The sequence below is a fragment of the Tetrahymena thermophila genome (genome assembly GCF_000189635.1).
Source record: "Tetrahymena thermophila SB210 genomic scaffold scf_8254803, whole genome shotgun sequence".
Lineage (NCBI taxonomy): Eukaryota > Ciliophora > Oligohymenophorea > Hymenostomatida > Tetrahymenidae > Tetrahymena > Tetrahymena thermophila.
In genome coordinates this window covers 128,265-147,672 of record NW_002476559.1, presented here as the reverse complement: position 1 = coordinate 147,672, position 19,408 = coordinate 128,265, and the positions used below count along the sequence as shown (strand labels likewise).

Below are 19,408 nucleotides of genomic sequence, written 5' to 3'. Positions count from 1 at the left end.
GAAGTTTCTCAGTTTATTGTTAATTTAAGAAAAGAAGATTTAAATTTTTAACATTCTTTCAAATTAGATAATAAAGCTTTAACTTCAGTAGCAACTCTTATACGAATTAATGGTTTGAAATACTTATTTATTTAAATGGTGTTGATAAAAAACTTGTATTATTAAATAAATTAATATGAAAGATCGATAAACGTTTATTTGTATATTTTCATTTTTTATAAAATTTTTAAATAAAATATTTATTAAACTTGATATGTGAACGAGTATAAAAATGAAGTCTGTCTTGAATTGTACAAAAAATAATTATTGCTTCAAAACATTTAAAATAAATTTTTTAGTTAATAATTTAGATTTATAATATTAACCGACCAGCAATAAAGGTGTCAAAAAATTATTTTTGGGATAAAATAAATTCAAAATGAAAAATAATTAGATAAATAAATCCTTATATTAAAATATATATCTTCTTTTTATATTAAAATATATATCTTCTTTGTATATGAATTGATTAGTATATTCGCTAAAAAATGATAGTAAAAATAATTGGTAAATAATAAAAGTTATAAAAATGAAAATTGTTAAGATTTAACGAATAAAAAATTTGATAAATTTAATGGATATTTTAAAGTATGGTAAGTTAGTTATTGGTTAATTAATGTATTAAACAAATTTCTAAATAAAAAAGAAAAAAAGACAGACCTAATTTTTGACAGAGAATTAAATAGTTTCTAAGCTTTTATATATTTATTGATTATTGATTTGGTAGATTTTCAACAGAAACAAATATAATCAAATTATAAACAAAAATTAATTTTGCTAACAAAGAAGTAAAGACTTAGAAGGAAGGTTTGATCCATTTTTATCATTAGTATTTCTTAAAATAGTTATGAGTCAAAGCAAATTAACGCTGCAATAAAATTTTAGTTAAAAGAATCTTGTCTAATCTTAGACAGTTGGCAGCTTTAACGGCAACTATTAGTGTATATTTTGTAATATTATAAATTAGAATCCTCTTTTTTTGTAGTGTAATCATTCAATATGTTGGAACTGTGCTGATTAGTCAAAGATAAATCTTATCAACAGTATTTCAAGCGAAACTATATAATAAATAGAATGTAGATCATGCAAATAAATTACATAATTTAGCAATATTACTGAGCTCTATAGATGTATAATATTTATCAATTTTAGGTTTTAAGATCCATTTAAATGATTTAATTATCTTAATATAATAAATAGTGGGCAGTCCTTAAAGAGAAAATAAAATTTAGGAGTCTTAAGTAATAAATAACTCTCCTCCATAAAGTAAATTAAGATTGAGATAAAATAGTAAATAAATGTTTTATTTTATTTTAAATATTATTTAATATAGGAAATGAAGAGCAAATACTTTAAAGCTAGGCTGGATAGTCATTATAAAATTATAGTTTATAACAATCTCCTTTGAAAAGGAGTTTGAAGCAAAATAAAATTGGTAGTAATAATGAGCAAACTAACTCATCGTTTCTTAAAAAATCTTTATCCAAATAATCAGCTCAGTAAGTTAGCGAAAATTATGAATCAGAAAATCCTATTTTTGAAGTAATTTCATTTTCTAATTTAAAGATTTTTTTTATACTAAAATAATTTACATTGAATAAAAAGACGTTAAAGCCATAGATTATAGAAGCCAATATATGTTGTGAGCATGGTGAAGAAATTAGCTTATTTTGCAATACAGAAAGACTATTGTGTTGTGTATAATGTGTGTATCAAACGCAGATACATAAAAAGCATAATGTAGTTCCTATCAAATAAGCGCTCTAACATTTGAGAGAAGATAATTTAATATTTATAAACTCTTGCAGAGAAAAAGTATCTCTGATTGATGAGGCTATAAAAAACTGTCAATTTAACAAAAATAAGCTATAGTAATTAGTTAATTAATACAGGAGCATGATTTAGCAAGAATTTGACAAACTGATTCAAATCATCTAAAAAAGAGAAGAAGAAGCTCTGTCTCATATATAAAATTTTCATGACACATCTTTTAAGGTAGCAAAGTTATTTTTGTTTATAACTAGAATGGAAAATAAGTATAGTTGGATACCTAATATTAAAGTGAAAGAAAGATTTTATATAAGATAAATTGAGTATGGAGAATAAATAAATAAATAAATAAACATCAATTAATTACTAAAATATCATTTCGAATTATTTGTTTTTATTTAATTAAAAATATACTTTTTTATAAAAATTAGGACTATGAAAGCAAATAAGAAAATTTGTAGTTTTTAAAAAATTGCATCAAAGAATATAGCGAATTGGATAGAGCACAGGAATCAGCTTAGCAGGAAACAACAATCTATCTTTTTAGCATTCAGAATATGTTGAAGAATTCAATAAAGAACTTTTAAATTAAAACACCTGTTCTTAAGTGTGATACAATAGAAATAGTGGAAATGAATAGCAGGCATTAAATTTAAAATGAACTCTAGAATTTAGGAAAAAGCAAAGTAAAGAGCTACTTAGCTTCAGCTATGATCTAAACCCAATAAACATCTGCTAAAAAGTAGCCAACAAATAATAACACAAATATAAATATAAATACAACTCTAAATACTGCAAAAACTTAATCAAGATCTCGCTCTCCTATTATGTAATAGGTACATTTTTTATTGTAAATTAATCATCATATTATTTTTTCTTTATTTTAGAAAGAAGTTTAGGCATAAACAACTCCAAAAGCAGTAAAAAAGAGCCCAAATTAGAAAAGCTACCTTAGTAATGTCAAGTGTTCTTCTAAAGAGTATTAATGGAAAGAAATGGCAAACAAAATGAATACACTAGCTGAGGGAATATCGTAAGCTTAAAGTAAGTATATTTAAATATTTAAGATTTTTTGTGGCATATTTAATTTGTCATCTTTATAGCATTATTCGTATTATTTATAATTATTATTATTTAATTTAATTTAGGACCAATATCTCCTTTAAGTACAGAACCTCATTAAAAAGAAAGGATGGTAAAGCGATTAAAACCAAGCAGAAGTTCTTTAAATTTTTCAAGCAATAAGCAGCTTAGCTAAGCTACTCCAAAATAGAAATAGACACCCCTTTAAAATGACCTAGTTTAAAATAATAATGTTAAAAAACCTACAAACTCTGCTTTAAGTCCTGCTCCTAGTTAAAAATCACTCAATAAAGGCTTGGAAATAAAAACAAACATAAGCCCAAATTTTAATGAAAACAACTCTAGAAGAAGTGTTACTCCTAATTCTTTTAATAAACAGCAGGGATTTAATAGTAACTTGGGATACTCTGGCAATTATAAATCTTAAATAACTCCAAAAAGAAGTAGTGGTTATAATCCATTTGTTAAGGATAAAGGATAAGCTAAAAAGAATAGTAATTATCAAAGCAGAGGTAGCTAAAAGGGAGAGGAAAATTACTAAACAACATCTTAAAATAATAATTTTGAATAGAATCCAATTAGCGAGATAAGGGATAAATTTGAATAATTTAGTAATATCTAAGATAACAACCATAATAGAAATAGGTCAGAATCACCTATGTACATTAATGTAAATGAATTTCAAACTAAATCTGCTACTTACAAGAGCTAACATGACATGAGGGCACTTAAACAAAATAGCTCAAATTCAAACCTTAAGAATACTCCAATCTAATCATCTGTAGGAGTGCCTATAAGTAGCAATCTATAAAGTACATAATTTAATTAGCAGTAAAAATCTTTATCATATTAAAATCTTCATTAAATCAGACAAAGTTCAGATTTAAAGTTGATTTAAAATAGTTAGCAGTAACTTTAATAAGCTTCTTAGAATTCAACGCCTACTCTCAAAGCTGAAAAAGCCTAAACACCTACTTCATAAAATTTATTATAATCAAGTTAAACTGCTGCTTTTTCTTAACTAACTTCGAATGTTTATACAAACGAATCTCCCTTGGTTTCATCATAGCAAAATGAAGAATAACTAAAAAAAATCTAAAGTGGTTAAATTTTAGACTAAACTTCTTATTTCTAACAGCTAGGCCAAGAAAAAGAGAAGCAAATATCTGGTTCTTACAATCAGCAATATTTAGTGGATTTAAATACAATAAGCAATGATTAAAACTTGATAAGAAAAGACATTCATTCATCTTATTAGTAATAGCAACTAATACAATAACAACAATAAGAACAATAATAATAACAACAACAAATGAACACTAACTAACTTCAATAATTTTCTATAATTCCAAATCAACAGTAAATGTTAATTAATGGAAGTCAACAATTTCAAAATTACTAAGTCAATAATTAATTAAATTATGAATAGCAAATATAGCTCTAAAAAAGCTATGGTTAATAAGGGTAGCAGCAGTAGATTTTAACTGGAAGCTTAGTTTAAAAATAATAATAGTCTATCAATGAGGTTGAAAAAACAAACGATACTTTATTTTAAAATTAGAGATCCTCTATTTATAATTATTAGCATGAACCAGATGCATTTTCACCGTTTAAATAATAAAATCAATTAAGCCCAATAGTTAAATAGCAAATAAACAGTCAATATTTAGAAAATTAGTCAAACATTTAATCTCCTCCTACTAATTATTTCCCTCAATAATTTAATGTTTCTAACTAAATTTAAAATGACATCTCTCATGATCAAGTAGGAGATAAATAATTTAATTTGAATCAATAAATTGTTTCAAGCTTTAATAACGGTAATAATAATAATTAAGTATAGCATCCATCATAATAATACTAAAACTAAGAAGATTAAAGAATAAATAATATTTAACAAAGCAATAATACTAGCTTAAATAATTTATAAGCTAACAAAAGTTATGAATAGTAATTAAAAAACAGTATTTCAATCAACGAATCTTAGAATAAAAACATAATTCTTGAATAGAATTAATAAAATTTAAATATAAGTAGAAGTTAATCATAAAATTAAAATTTACAAAAAGCTCCATCTTTTGAGAAATCTCCAGATGTGAGACAAATGGCTCAACCAATTGCCATTATTAATTAAAATTAAGTAACAAATTAGTAATAATAAATATAATAACAACAATAAAATTATGAGTAACAATATTTATAAGTAATGCCTCAAACTATAGAATAAAACTAATAACAACAACTTATATCTTCCAACTCATAAAATTAAACAAGCAGCTCATAGAACGATAATAATGTATTAAATTCTTAATTTAGTTTCACTCCTAGTAGTTAGAATTTTACCAATAACAATCAAGAACAAAAGCAAGAACAAGTAACAGTGTTTAATACAATAAATAACGGAACTCAATATTAAATGCAACAGCAATAATTTAACTAAAGGGGAGAATTTGAATTTAATCAAATAAATCAAAACAACTAATATCAAAATAACCCTGATGATAATTCGTTTAACTTACCCACTCCTACTTAGCTAAGTTTCTAAAATTAGGAATAAGTCTAATCTTCTTACATAGAAAGAACAAGCAATAACACAAGTAGCAACAACACAGCTTAGTAGTAATAAATCTATAAGACTTAATCATAAAATTTTGCACCCACGTTTCCTCATAATAATAGTAATAACAACAGTAATAATCAATATATCTTGATATAGCAATAAGAATAATTGTAGGAAATTAACACAGGTTTTGCTTAACACAATAATAACTAAGTAGAATAATAGGCTTCCTTAAATGTTAATTAATTGAGTGTATTTAGTGATAGCCATATTTTTACTTACAGCTTATAAACAAATCCTTAGTGTACTAAAATTTTACCTCCGAATATTAAAAAGGCTAAATTACTATACAGATTGACAGAAGACGGAGCAAATAGTCAGATATTCCACAGAAAATGTGATGGGTAAGGCCCAACAATAACTTTTGTGAAAGCCAATGGGGAGCATATTTTTGGATACTATTTACCAATAGCTTTTTGCAGAAGTGATCAGTACTCAACAACAGACAAATGTTATATTTTTACAGCTTAAAACTCATAAAACATCCCGCCAACTAAATTTGAGATTAGACCAGAAAAGAAATTTATATCTATATATTAAAACTCTAAAAATCCTTGCTTGGGAAGTACACTAAATGGCAAGCAAGATTTAATCATAAAGTAATTCAAAAATTCCATCCAATTTAGTTAATATTTTTAATTATATTTTTTCAATAAAATTAAAGCTTTGATAATCCAGAAAAAAGTTGTTCCAATCTAGGATATGCATATAAAATTGATTCTAATATAGTAAGCGATAAGATTTTAGCTGGATAATACACAGACTGGAATGTTTCTGAAATAGAGGTCTATTCTTTGACTATGTGAAAAATAAATAAAATTATATAACTTAAATTATTCTACTTTACTAATTAATATTCCTCTTTCTTTCTTTTATTCATTCATTCAATCATTTTATTAATTAATTTTGATATTTATATTAAAGTGAATTAAGTCATTCAATCAATATTTATTAATTATATCATTGATTTGAGTTTATTGTATTTATTGTATGTTTGTTAATTAATTAATTAATATTCTACCTTTTAAATTAATTCTTAAACTTCTATATGAATTATTAAATATTTATCTATCAAATCATTTGGCATTTCTTAATCATAAATTAATTAATAAATAAATAAAATTCTATTCGAATTAACAAAATATATAAAGATTTTCTAAAACTTTTAAAATAATAAAAACCTCTCATAATTATGGGAAACTGCCTTACTAGTACAACAGTTGTTAACTAACCAAATACCTAAACTCTCAAAGAAGCAGAGGAAAGAGAATTTGAAGGCGAAGTTACTTATGTAAGGCCTTTTTATAAGGGTATTGTTGTGAGATCTGCTCCTACTGTTGAGCAATTAGAGAAGATATTTTTAATGGAAGAAGAATAAAAAAGAATTAAAAAATAGTAAAAATGATAATAATTATTTGTACATAATAATTAATATAATAAAATAATTATTTATACTTAAATTACTTACTTTTTATAAAACGCATTTCTTAAAGAACTTCTTGAAAAAATAATAAAATTTGATCTAAACATTTATATTTCTTCATCATAATAATATTTCCATGACTATTTTATTGAAATAAATTGCTTATTTAATCAAATGAGTAGCTTAGAAAACTCTTTTGTTTTGTTTATATGAGATTTAATATAGTTAATAAATAGTGTTATATTTTTAGAAATATGCATTTTTAAGGATCAAATTAAGATCGCATTTTTATTTAAATTTTTACTTATAAAATTAAATAGATAGATAAGCAAACTAGGATTTTAAGAAATAAATAAATAAATTAATACGTTAAAATCATCAAAATTAAAATTCACAAATAAAGATATTGTAATTAATTAATTAATTTACAAATATAAATAAATACGGGATTGTATATACAAACATTTTATTGATACATGTTAAATAGGCATTAAAGTGATAAGAAAGCTTTTAATTATATAAAAATAGTGAAGTAAATATGTTTGTTTTTCATTTCTTTTGTTAAATCTTACAAAGTTGTTAATGGTTTAAAGTAATTAGATGAAAGGAAAAATAGAAAAAGATGAGAAAAAGAATAATTATATTTATTTATTTATTTAGTTAAATTATCAATAAAGAATTGATAGATGATGGGTTAATGAATGAGTTAGGAAACGGATTTTTTAATTTTGATCAATTTATTTATTAAATTTTATTGATTTTAATTTATTATTGTTTATTGTATTTATTTATTTAAATTTATCTGATTATTTATTTATTTATATTAATAATTAATTGTTTTTGATTGTTGATTTGGTTATCAAAATTTAATGAAAGAGTTCTTGTTTTTTTTATTTTGTTACTTATTTGATTTATTTTTGGCATTATCAATCATTAACTTCGTTGCTTGCTGTAAGATTAAACTAATCTTCATATTAATTTGGTTTTACTTTACGGAATTTATACGAAGGGACTCTGCCACTAGACTAAGAAGAACCACCACCTTAAGAATTTTAATTGAGGTTTTACTAAATTTGTAAATTATTTATATTTCCAGCAACCATGCTGTTGTTAGCTATTTAATTTGTTTAGATAGAAAATGGTAAAATTTTATTCAATTTTATATTTTCTGATTTGCTTTAATCTGTTTTTTTACTTCTTTGGCTTATGGCATTACTATTATTGCTATTATTTATTTAAATTGCATTAATTTTATTTTAATTGTTTCCATTTTTGTTTTAGTTATTTTTATCATTTTCGTCTGTGTGAACTCTCGGAATACCTTTGGGTAGGACTAATGAGTTATTCACATCTATTTTATTACCTCTTGTTCCATTACAAGTTTAGTAGTTTTGTTGCAAATTTTTTTAATTGTTTTCTATTTCAAGCTCCAAAGAATGATTATTAAGGTTGTTGTTTACTGATCCATAACTTAAAAACTCCATATTGTTAAATATTCTTATTTCTTATTTTGATCCTGAGTTAGATGCAACAGAATTTTCTTTATTCATTTTTCCTGCATTAAAGCTATTCTATTTTGTAGGATTATAAGAGGTATCGTGCATTGAAATTATTTTTTTTCTGAGTCTTTTAGTATTTGTATTGTTTGTTCCTTGAAAGTTTAAATTAATGTTTATCAACTTTTCTTAAAGTGGTATAGGCTGCTGTTGCTATGAATTTATTTGTTAATTCAGTTAAATTAGTTTTTTTTAAAATAAATATATATTTACTTTTATTGAATTTATTGAAGCTCTTTTGCTTTGATTTTAAGTAGCCGCTTAATTTAGAGACAAGTTAAGCACATTATCGTTACTATTTCTAGTGTTATATTGAGTAGAATTTCCACGCATGTGAATTGAGTATGAGCTAATTCTAAAATTCTTCTTTTCTTTTATTGTTTTTTGATAAATTATAATAAAAATTATTCGATTCATTCAATAAATAAAGAAATAATTAAATACCTTCTAAGGTAGGAGTAGCATTTTATGGTTTTGAAATCTGTTACTGCCTTTATACAGACAAATATCTGGTTTTACTAAAATTATTTTATGAGTTGTTGTTTGAGTTGACTACGTTTTTGTTTCCAACATTTATAGGAAATTAATAATTTCTTTGCAGAAGCATGGATAAATTATTAGCATTTTGGCTTTATTTGTTTTTAGGAGAATCTTGGGTTGTATTAAGTGCACTATCTTGGACAGTTTTCTTGGAGTTTTAGTAAAGTCCACTTTTGTTGTAATTACTATTTGTTTAGACAGAATTGACCATTATAAGTTTATCTTCTCTTTTTAATTTAAAATTCAAATAAACATTTTATTTTTATATTTAATAAAATTCATACTCGTCTCCAACAGAATATTTTGAAGCATTTGCATACTAAAATGATGAATTCACTTTATATTTTTAAGAATCTTTTGGATCTTCAAACATAGAGCTGTTGTTTAAATAGTTCACCTTAGCAATTGATTGTTTTTCTACAAATATATTTTAAAACTGTTAATAAAAATCCAGCTTTTAATTAGAATTTACTTGACTGGCTTGGAACACTGCCTTGAGTATTTGAAATATAATTTGCATCAACAAAGTTATTTTACTTTTTTTAATATGAAGACTATAGCATGTAGCTAGTTTATTTTAGCTTATCAATAGGTATTCTTTTCTGTAAGGGGTTTAGATAAATATTTGTGTTTCCTTAATTACCTAATCTAGGTAAATTTTATCTTTTTAAAATTTATTAAATGAATAATTTCTTCTTGTGAAATAAACATTTTACTTTTAAGTGTTATCAAGCAAACTGGCAAGTTTTTAATCTGCTTAGCTAGCCTTTTGAATGTGAGTGATGTCAACTTATTTATTTTTTAAATTAATTTTAATTTTTTGGAGAATTCTTTGATTAAAATTTACCAAACTCAGGCACCATGTTATCTTTGATTCCTAATTCAACAGTTTTTTGCTTTTATTAGTTTTAATTTTCTTCTATGTGGTGTTCTCTAGTTGGAGAAGCACTGTGGTATTTATTTGGGTGCTTTTCTTTGTTTTATTACTATTCTGCTTCTCTTGGTTGGTGAGAATATTCTCTTGGTTTAGCTTAAGGAGCAGGGTTTATATAGGAGATATTCTTTGCAGGAGAAAACTCCTTAATATCTTCTTTTTCCTTTAGTGAATCGTAGTTTTGAAAAATTTGATAAAGTTGATTGTGCTAAATAGTAAATTTGGTTACATTGTCCTACCCCTGTGTATTGTTGGATTGAGTAGCTGCAACAGAAGGTGGAGCAGCTGTAGAAACAGTTTGTAGAATGGGAGTTACAATCTAGTTTGCAATTTGGTTAGGCTTTTAGCGTTATTCTTGCTGCTGAGAAGATAAATGAGTGGTATTTTGTTGTTTAAGTACATTCAAATTGTCTGACCTAGCTTTTTTCATTAATTACAAATCTGCATTTGATTTGCCTCCTTCTCTAATAAATTTGAGGAGAAGTAAATTATAAACTGAAGTTATATTATTATGTTTATTCCTTTTAACCATATCTTCTGCTTATTCTACATTAATTTAATACTTTTCAAGTTATTTTAAAATATTCTAATCAACAGGTATTTCGTGCACTCCTACAATTATTCCCTATAAAATGGGTTCTCTCTCTTTACAAAATGGATGTAATCTTATGTCTTGAATATTATATCTCTTCTCAGGATCTATATTTATTTACATGAAACTTTTTAATACTATTTTTAAGGCTTCTCAAATAATTATTTAACAAATATCTACTCATTTATAAGTTAATTAAATATATTTACAAGTAGACATTGCATAATTCAATTACAAATAAATAATAGTTACCTTTTGTTAATATTCCAGAAAGTATTCCTTTGGAATTTGAAGAAAGAAAACTTGGTAGAACTGGATCTTGGTTCATAATTTTTTTATACAAAACAGAAGTATTTTAATCTTCGAATGGTAAATAGCCACACAACATAGCATACAGAATAACTCCACTGCTCCAAATATCAGTCTATAGACCGTTATATGGTTTCCCTGCGACCATCTCAGGTGCTGCATAGCATGGAGACCCGCAAGCAGTTTTTAGCTTTTCGTTATCTTTATATGTATTACTGAGACCGAAGTCAACAATTTTTATATTATAATTGTGGTCTAATAGTAAGTTTTCAGGTTTCAAGTCTCTATGCACAACCCCAATTTTCGACATGTACTCTATACCATTGATAATTTACTGCAAAAATTTACTTGCTTATCTTTCTGAGAGCCTTGTTTATTTATGAATAATAAATAAATATTACAGATTATATTTCTAGTAAAAATGTTAATCAATTGAATTTATTTAACTGTTAATAAATAAATCACACATAGAACAATTTTAACTATAAAATTCTAAGGTTAAATTATTTTATTTATAGATAAATGAAATAGAAAATATTAATGATGATATTAAAATTCATAGATTGTTTGGGTTTTAATCAACGAAAAATTGAGAGGTGATTATTAATTAATTAATTTTACCTTGTACGCTTAACTATATAATCAAAAAGTTCGCCGTTTGGGGCATATTCCATAAAAAGGTAGAGTTAACGAGGAGTTTCAATAATCTTTTTGAAAGTAAAATTGATTTTATAATTCCTAAAGAAAGTTAATTTTGTTGTTTTACTTCGTAAAGTTGAATGATATTTGGATGACGAATTTTTCTTAATATTGAAATTTCTCTCTAAAGTCTTTTTTTATCTGCACTATCAATCAATTTATCTTTATCGAGCACTTTTACAGCAACCTAAATAATTTTTTATGTAATAGAATTACTTTTATATTCCCTTATCAGCTAAATTTTAAAAATGTTATTCTGCATCCCATAAATGCTAATTAAATTTGCAAATTATATTGAATCTGCATTTGTTCTTGCATCTTAAATTAGCTAAATTGTTTAATATTTTATTTTCATATAAATCAAATGCATTCTACTTTCTCGTTTGTAATTTTGTGGATGCCAAGCTTGACTTTTCCAAATGTACCTCTTCCAATAGTCTAGCCTAATTTAAATATATTTTATTTTGATGTTAAGCTAAACTTAATAAGTAATTTTTGAGAAATTATGCTCACTCACTGAAAGATTTTGCTTATATTATGCTGTTTTTTTGTGAGTACAAATAATTTCATCTATGAATCAATCTAACAGACAAGATTAAAGATATATACCTATTTCAAAATTTCCAACAGTGACAATCGAATGTGCCTAATGATGATTGTTATGCTAAGAATTAGACTGGCCTCTAACCGCTGCATTACTTTCTCCTTTAGCTCCGTTTTAGTTTTGCTGCTCTGAGGCTGCTTTGGGGGCATCGGGTTCGGCCATATAGCTAACTTTTTATATTGGTTGGATGCGCTTAATTCCTTGCTAATTATTTAATTTCCTTTTAGAAAATCTTTGTAATTTGGCAGCTTATTTAGGTTTTCACAATTATTTACCTGTCTCTTATTTTCTTTTTATTTGTTATGGGGAATTTATTTTTAATGTAATAAAAACATTACTTTTTATAAGTATTAATTAATTAAATCAATGAAAACAATTATGTTTTTGAAAATTAATTAATTCATCAATGTATTCTAAATTAACCATTTTTGGTGAAAAATTAATTTAAAATAAGTGACAGGCGAACGAGTATTTGCAAAGCTCAATTAATTATGAAAGAAATTATAATTATTTTTTTCAATCATTGAATGATAGTGTATGTAATAAATAAATTAATAAACAAAAAAATAAGCAAGCACTCACTAAAATGCTAGATTTTTTGTTGCAAATGTATACAATTTTTGAATCTTGAAAATTTCAATTTTTCATAACTTGTACATAATTAATAATAATAATTTTTTTTTCATTCATTTTTTAATCTTTTAATTTAAAATTTTTATTCTAAATTATTAAATATTAAAAAAATTAAAATTTGTTAAATGTTTAAATAAATTAATAATTAAATAAATACCAAACTTTTTATTTATTAAAAACTTAATTGAAATAAAAAATATATGTTTTGCTTACATTAACTTCTCTAGAATTAAGCTTGCAGCTCTTAAATTATTTAAAATGCTAAAACGAAAAATTTAATTTAATTTTTTTAAGATTATTAATTATAGATTTTTAAAGCAGCAGGTAGCTAATCTTACGCATGATTAAATAAAAATTATTTAGAATAAAATGTAAATAAATAAATATTTTAAATTTTTAACAGGTTGCTATTTTTTATTCATAAAAAAATAAGAATTAGAAAATTTTCTATTTTATGTTAAATTTTAGAATAAAAACTTATAAACAAACAAATTTAAATTCCAAATCATTTTTTAAATTTGTTAAAAACAATAATAAGTATTTTCTAAATAAATTATTATGTGCCTGCTTTTTTTATTATTACAAACTTCAATTGCAAGATTCAATATGATTATTTAAGTTTCAAACCTTTTTTTAAATAATTTGACATTAGAAAAGAAGAAAAAAATAAAAAACAACTATATTTTATACAATAAATGTCAGCAAATATTCATTGATAAAATAAGAAGAAAAACAAACAAACACTATTTATTAATTATTGAGTAATTAGGAATAATTCTATTTAATAGTGATAAACAATTTTCAATATTCTTTTTATCAAAAACAACACAATTATCTATAGTCTGATAATTTAATAACTATCAAATTCATTCATTCATTTTAATATAAATTCAATCAAAAAAAAAAAGCAAAAAGACTGATAAACAAAAAAATTATTAATAAAAATTTACTACTGCTTTGTTTGAAATATATTAACATACATACATATATACATAAATATATATATATATAATACATATATTTATTTATTAATTTTTCTTATATCAAAATCAAGCAAGCACCCAAAAGAAAAAATACATTGAAAAATCAATCTGTGTTGCTTGGCTTATCAAAAACTCAAGAAAAAAGTGAGATTTCATATAAATAAAAAAAAATCAAATTCTAAGTAAACAAATTAGTACTGAAAGAAGAGCAGTGCAAAAAAATGGAAAAGCAAAAGCTTAGTTTAGAAGAAAAAGAAGATGATTATGGAAATACAGATAACGAGAATGGAATTCTCGAAGCTGATTTCGATTATTCAGAGGTTTAGAAGAATATTACGACAAGCCTTGTATTCTCTAATTCTGATATTTCAATTTATCATGCTTATTCAAACTAGAAGCAATACACTATAGTAGCTTATATATCAAACATAATTATTTCACCTCCAACTCACAACATTTAGAAAGTTTCTAGATCCAAAATAAAGTCTCATTAATCTAAAATTTCATAAAAATGTTCTTAGGAAGATCAATCGCTGAATGTTATTTAATCCTTTTATGAAAAGCTCTTATCACTTCAAACTTAAAGCTCAGACTATAGCAAGAATGTAATGCAAATTTTGCATATAAAGAGAGATCTTTTATCATCTGTGAATTCATATTTATCTAGCGAAATATAAGCTAATGTAATTAATAACTAAACTAGCTAAACAGCTTTTAAGTAAAACACTAAGTAAGTTGAAGATGAAGAAGATATAATCGAAGAATCAAAAACTTCTTATGGGAGGTAGTAGAGCTTATTTGATAATTAGGAAATAGAATCAATAAAATAAAATAAAAAGAAAGGAGCTGTAGCAGAAGATAGAGATGTTTTGTTAATATTCTTTGAAAGTTATGAAAGATCTATTGAGGAAGATATTGCAGAAAGGAGTTTGAATTAAAACAACATTCTCTACGAAGATCATATTCTTGAATCTTATAGCGATATGATTGATTGCTTTTAACTGCTAGGAAATAAGCTTATGCAACATATTACAGTAAATAGCGATTACTTAGTTATTTGCAGAGAAAAACTTACAAAAATTCTTCCTATATATGATAAAAATAGTATGAATATTTCTTAGGTTTAATGCTTTAATTTTAATAAATTAAATTAAGCATATGATCCGAAATCATTTTTAAATTCTAAAAATAAATCGATTGTTTCTACTAATAATTATTGCTCCTCAGACTCTTCTCCATATGCCAAGTAAAATGAGCATTGTAGAACGAGATCAAAGACAAAACAGCTATTATAAATATAGTGTTCTTAGCAGGTTAGTAATAGCTAATCGAAAGCTTCAAATAAAATAATTTAGCAAACTAAAAATTAAAGCTAAAGAATTATGACTCGTTCTGCGTCTGCGACATTAAAATAATAAATTAAATAAGATCAAAGAAAAGAAATTGATTCTTACACTTCTTCTACAATTGAAGTAGAGATGGTTGATAGCAATTGTGAAAATGAAGAAAAGGAATTTGATGAAATTGAAGAAATCAACCATATTGATATTATTCAAAAAAGGGGTAAGTAGCAAAATTAAAAGGAAAAAGCGAAATTTAATAATGGAAGCAACGAGAGTTTGAAAAAATTGTAGAAAGAAGATGAAGAAATACAGTAGCTATTATCTCAAAATGATGAAATTATTTAGTAAAATATAAATGGAGATTTAGAATAAAATGATGATGAGGATGAAGAAGATTATGATAGCGATAATCACTAATAAGACGGATTAGAAGAAGAGGAGAATAACTCATAAAATTTAATTAATTAGAGTGAAATTGATGAGGAATAAGCTATTTAAAAGTATAGTTATACGAAATCTGATATCTCTTCATAAAAAATGCTCACAAGAATGAGATTGGGTTAAAATAAAATTTTAGAAGCTCAAAATTAAATGAATAGCTTTTAAAAATAAGATAGATAAAACATTTTTATGATTAAGGAATTAAGTAAGCACAACGATTTAACAGGAGAAATCAACGCTAGTCAGAACGATTTGCTTTAAGTAGAAAAAAAAGTTATGGAAGAGCTTTCAATAATTTACCTCAGACTTAGCGCATTTTTGACATCAGTAAAATTCAATCCTCAGAAAAAAAATAAAGAACAGAGAATTATGCAGATAATTAAATCGTTGATTGAATATAAAATATCTTCTCTCTTCACAGACATATTTTTTAATTCTTGTTTGTCAATGAATTTTAATTTAACCTATTCGTCTTTGAAAGAAATGGTTAATTAGTACAGAATGCAAAAAGTTATTGTAGAGATATCAGAAAATACCGACCTTTCCTCCATAATTAGCTAACTTAGAGAAAAAACTGATATAGCTATTAGCTACAAAGATAAATCATTAGTTAAGTTAGAAGAGCTAGAGACTAGTTTATGCTAAAATTTATTTTGTAATCCTTAAACGTGCTAATAAAAGTCACTTGATGATATTAATTATAATAGACGCAATATAGATTATAATTGCAATAATAAAAAGGAAAAAAGTAAATAAGATAAAGAAGGGTATGGATTGAATTAAAAGTTAGAAGATTCGGAAGCTATGGAAATAGAGGTAGAAGAAGAAGAAGCTACTGCAACATAATATAACTACGCTAATTATCCTAGCTTTTCTTTCTTGCTAGGAAACGAGTGGTATACTTAGATTACTTCTTTTGAATTTAAGGCTGATTTATGCAGATTAGGTGATGAAGGAACTCTTATGATTTCCAATATTCTAGAAAGGATACCTCCTCTCTAGCTAAAGCATTTGATTCTATCATTAAGAAGAAATAGTATTTCTGAATAAGGAATTTATGGTATTTCGAAGTATGTAGAAAAATGCAAGTATTTGCAAACATTTAGAATATTTTTCTCTTACAATAGAATTAGAGATGCTGGCTTAGCTAGCATTTTAAGAAGTATTGCTACTTTAGACTAGCTTTAAGTTCTTGATTTAAGATTCTTTGATAATTAAATTACAGCAGAAGGATGTAAAGGGTTTTAGGATCTATAAGATGTAAATTTCAAAGATATTAAGTATTTAAATATGAGTTTGGGAAATAATTAGATTGGAGATGAAGGTTGTCGCTTACTTTCACTCTTTTTATGCAATATCCGTAATGTCAAATAACTTTCTATTTTCTTGGAATCTAACTAAATCAACTCTGCCGGAATAGCTCATCTTAAAAATGTATTTCTCCGCAAAAACTAAATTAAATACCTCATTTTGCATGCTCTCAGTAACAAAATAGAAGATGATGGAATTATTAAAATCCTAGAAAATATTGCTAAGCTAACAACTTTACAATCGCTGGAAATTATTTTAAATGAAAACTCCCTCACTGAAAAAGCAGGAATAGCATTAGGAAAAACAATAGAAAATATGGTTAATCTTACTTCTCTCATATTGAGTGTGCGCAACAATAAAATTTCAAATAAAGGCGTTAACTCTATTGGAAATAACCTAAAAAATCTTAAAAACTTAGAATCACTTGTTTTAAGTTTGACTAACAATAACATATAAGGAGATGGAGGCGTTTTAATTGGTAAAAATCTTAAATATCTAACTAGACTCTAAAAACTCCATTTGGTCTTTTACGAAAATCAAATCAATCACAAAAGTGGAAAAGCTATTGGAGAAGGTTTAAGTAACCTTAAAGACTTAAATTATTTAATTTTAGGCATAGGCGATAACAATGTTGGAGACGAAGGAGCTGTGGCTATCGGAAATTGCATGCTCAACCTTACAAAAGTTAAAATATTTGAAATATACCTACAAAACAATGAGGTAATTTAATAAATCAATTTGTTTATTTTTTCGCTTATTTTTTGGTCTTACTTAATCTATTTTTCAAAATTAGCAGATTTAAGTTTATTAAATTCTAAAAAATAAAACGAAAACTTATAATTAATCATATAAATAAATAAATAATTAATCTTGCTTGAATCACTCCAAATAAAAATTAAATTATTTTTAAAAAATCCTTTTATTTAAATTTTGAACGAACAGATTAAAATATAAATCAAATAATTTTCTCCACTTATTTCACTTGAAAAATAAGAAAAAACTTCTACTTATTTAATTAAATCCATATAGAATTTATCTTTCTTTGCATAAAAATTCAAAGAAAATAAATAAATTGTATAAAATTGATTTTTTCAATAGGAAATTTGAAATTTATTAATTAATATAGAAAAAAATTTTTTTTTAACCTTTTTCTATTCTCAAATCTGATAAGAAAATAAAAAAAAATAAGAAAAAATTTAAATTTACATATTTATTTATTAATTGATTAATTGATTAGTTTTAAATATTTTTTATAATTAATTCTTCTATAAATATTAACTCTTTTAACTAATTTTGTAAATTTCTAAAAAGGTTGGCTCTAATGGTGCAAGTGCTATTGCAAAAGGATTATCAAATATGAGAAATTTAAAGTGCTTAGTGTTTCAAATATAACACAGCGAGCTTGGCGATTAACCTATGATTGAATTAGGAAGATCTTTGTAAAATTTAAAATAACTTAAAAGCTTAGATATCTACGTAGAAAGATGCAATATTGGAGAGGAAGGAGGATATTCTTTGGGAAAGGGATTATATCATCTTTAAAACTTAAAAGTGATGGTACTTGATTTAGACTCTAATGGAATAGGACCTAGAGGAGGTAAGGCATTAGGAGAAGCCTTTGCTAATATGCATGGACTCATCGATTTAAAACTCTATTTAAAAAAGAATAATATGATGCCTGAGGGTGGTTAAGGCCTTTTTGAGGGTATTTAACACCTCAAAAAGCTAAAAAGCTTGAACATAGATTTGTATAAAAATTACACTGGTGATAATAGTATTATAACATGCGGTAGAGCTTTAACTTTCTTGAAAGAACTAAGGAATCTTGAACTTAGTATTACATACAATGTTATTACCTAAGTAGGAGCTTAGCAGTTCTCTGAGTATTTTGGTTAGTGCACTTCTCTTCATGAGGTTTATCTCTACATGTAAAAAAATAATATTACTCCACAAGGAGCTGAGTATATTGGAAACGCCCTTAGCTGCATCAAAGATTTGTAATAGCTAAAAATCTCGTTTGGCAATAATAGAATAGAAAACTAAGGAATCAGCAATCTTATAAAAGGAGTTTCTGCTTGTGAATAGCTTAGAGTGCTGTATCTATATGCATATAATATTGGTATGACTGGCGAAGGATGCATTTAGATTGCTTAATATTTAAAAAAGATGAAAAAGTTAGAAAGATTTGAGTTTTTCCCAAGTGCAAATAATTAAATAAATTTAAGAAATGGGTTGGCACAAATTGCATAAACTGTCATAGAAAATCATGAAACGCTTTAGAATGTTAGAGTTGATATTCCTTATTGGGATGAGAAAATAAAAACATTTATCAAGCCACGCACAAACAATCAAATTTAAACAATGCAAACGATTCTATTCAACAGGTATATCTCAAACTACATGATATACAATCCTAAAGCCATACACTGGGATTTCTTCATCGATTGAAAAATTTTTGTTAATAAAGAAAACACATAAATTTATTATTCAAGTTAATAATAAAGTTTTAATAAAAATAGCATATTTAT

General features: G+C 24.7%; 4 protein-coding genes across 4 annotated transcripts; 3 read left to right on the top strand and 1 right to left on the bottom strand. All coding sequences in view use genetic code 6, as the record gives it.

Moving 5' to 3' along the window:
* Nucleotides 1–802: 802 nt before the first annotated feature.
* TTHERM_00001380 (B-box zinc finger protein) lies at nucleotides 803–6,318 on the top strand (the record flags this gene model as incomplete). The annotated part of the gene is made up of 8 exons (XM_001008018.2): nucleotides 803–1,169; nucleotides 1,240–1,305; nucleotides 1,373–1,581; nucleotides 1,645–2,034; nucleotides 2,241–2,645; nucleotides 2,697–2,853; nucleotides 2,958–6,111; nucleotides 6,177–6,318. Exons 1-8 carry the CDS (start codon nucleotides 887–889, stop codon nucleotides 6,316–6,318), a joined length of 4,806 nt encoding a protein of 1,601 aa, XP_001008018.2. The 5' UTR covers nucleotides 803–886.
* A 302-nt stretch (nucleotides 6,319–6,620) lies between these two features.
* Nucleotides 6,621–6,917, top strand: TTHERM_00001370 (hypothetical protein; the record flags this gene model as incomplete). The annotated part of the gene is made up of 1 exon (XM_001008017.2): nucleotides 6,621–6,917. The coding sequence occupies exon 1, from the start codon at nucleotides 6,705–6,707 to the stop codon at nucleotides 6,915–6,917; it is 213 nt and encodes a 70-aa protein (XP_001008017.1). The 5' UTR covers nucleotides 6,621–6,704.
* Nucleotides 6,918–7,861: 944 nt separating this feature from the next.
* Nucleotides 7,862–12,331, bottom strand: TTHERM_00001360 (Serine/Threonine kinase domain protein; the record flags this gene model as incomplete). Its single annotated transcript, XM_001008016.2, has 12 exons — nucleotides 7,862–8,644; nucleotides 8,705–8,862; nucleotides 8,936–9,258; nucleotides 9,316–9,448; nucleotides 9,504–9,694; nucleotides 9,748–9,820; nucleotides 9,879–10,664; nucleotides 10,810–11,234; nucleotides 11,488–11,573; nucleotides 11,633–11,752; nucleotides 11,941–12,008; nucleotides 12,175–12,331. 12 exons carry the CDS (start codon nucleotides 12,329–12,331, stop codon nucleotides 7,862–7,864), a joined length of 3,303 nt encoding a protein of 1,100 aa, XP_001008016.2.
* A 1,675-nt stretch (nucleotides 12,332–14,006) lies between these two features.
* TTHERM_00001340 (hypothetical protein) lies at nucleotides 14,007–19,328 on the top strand (the record flags this gene model as incomplete). The annotated part of the gene is made up of 2 exons (XM_001008014.3): nucleotides 14,007–17,600; nucleotides 18,192–19,328. 2 exons carry the CDS (start codon nucleotides 14,007–14,009, stop codon nucleotides 19,326–19,328), a joined length of 4,731 nt encoding a protein of 1,576 aa, XP_001008014.1.
* Between the last annotated feature and the right edge of the window lie 80 nt (nucleotides 19,329–19,408).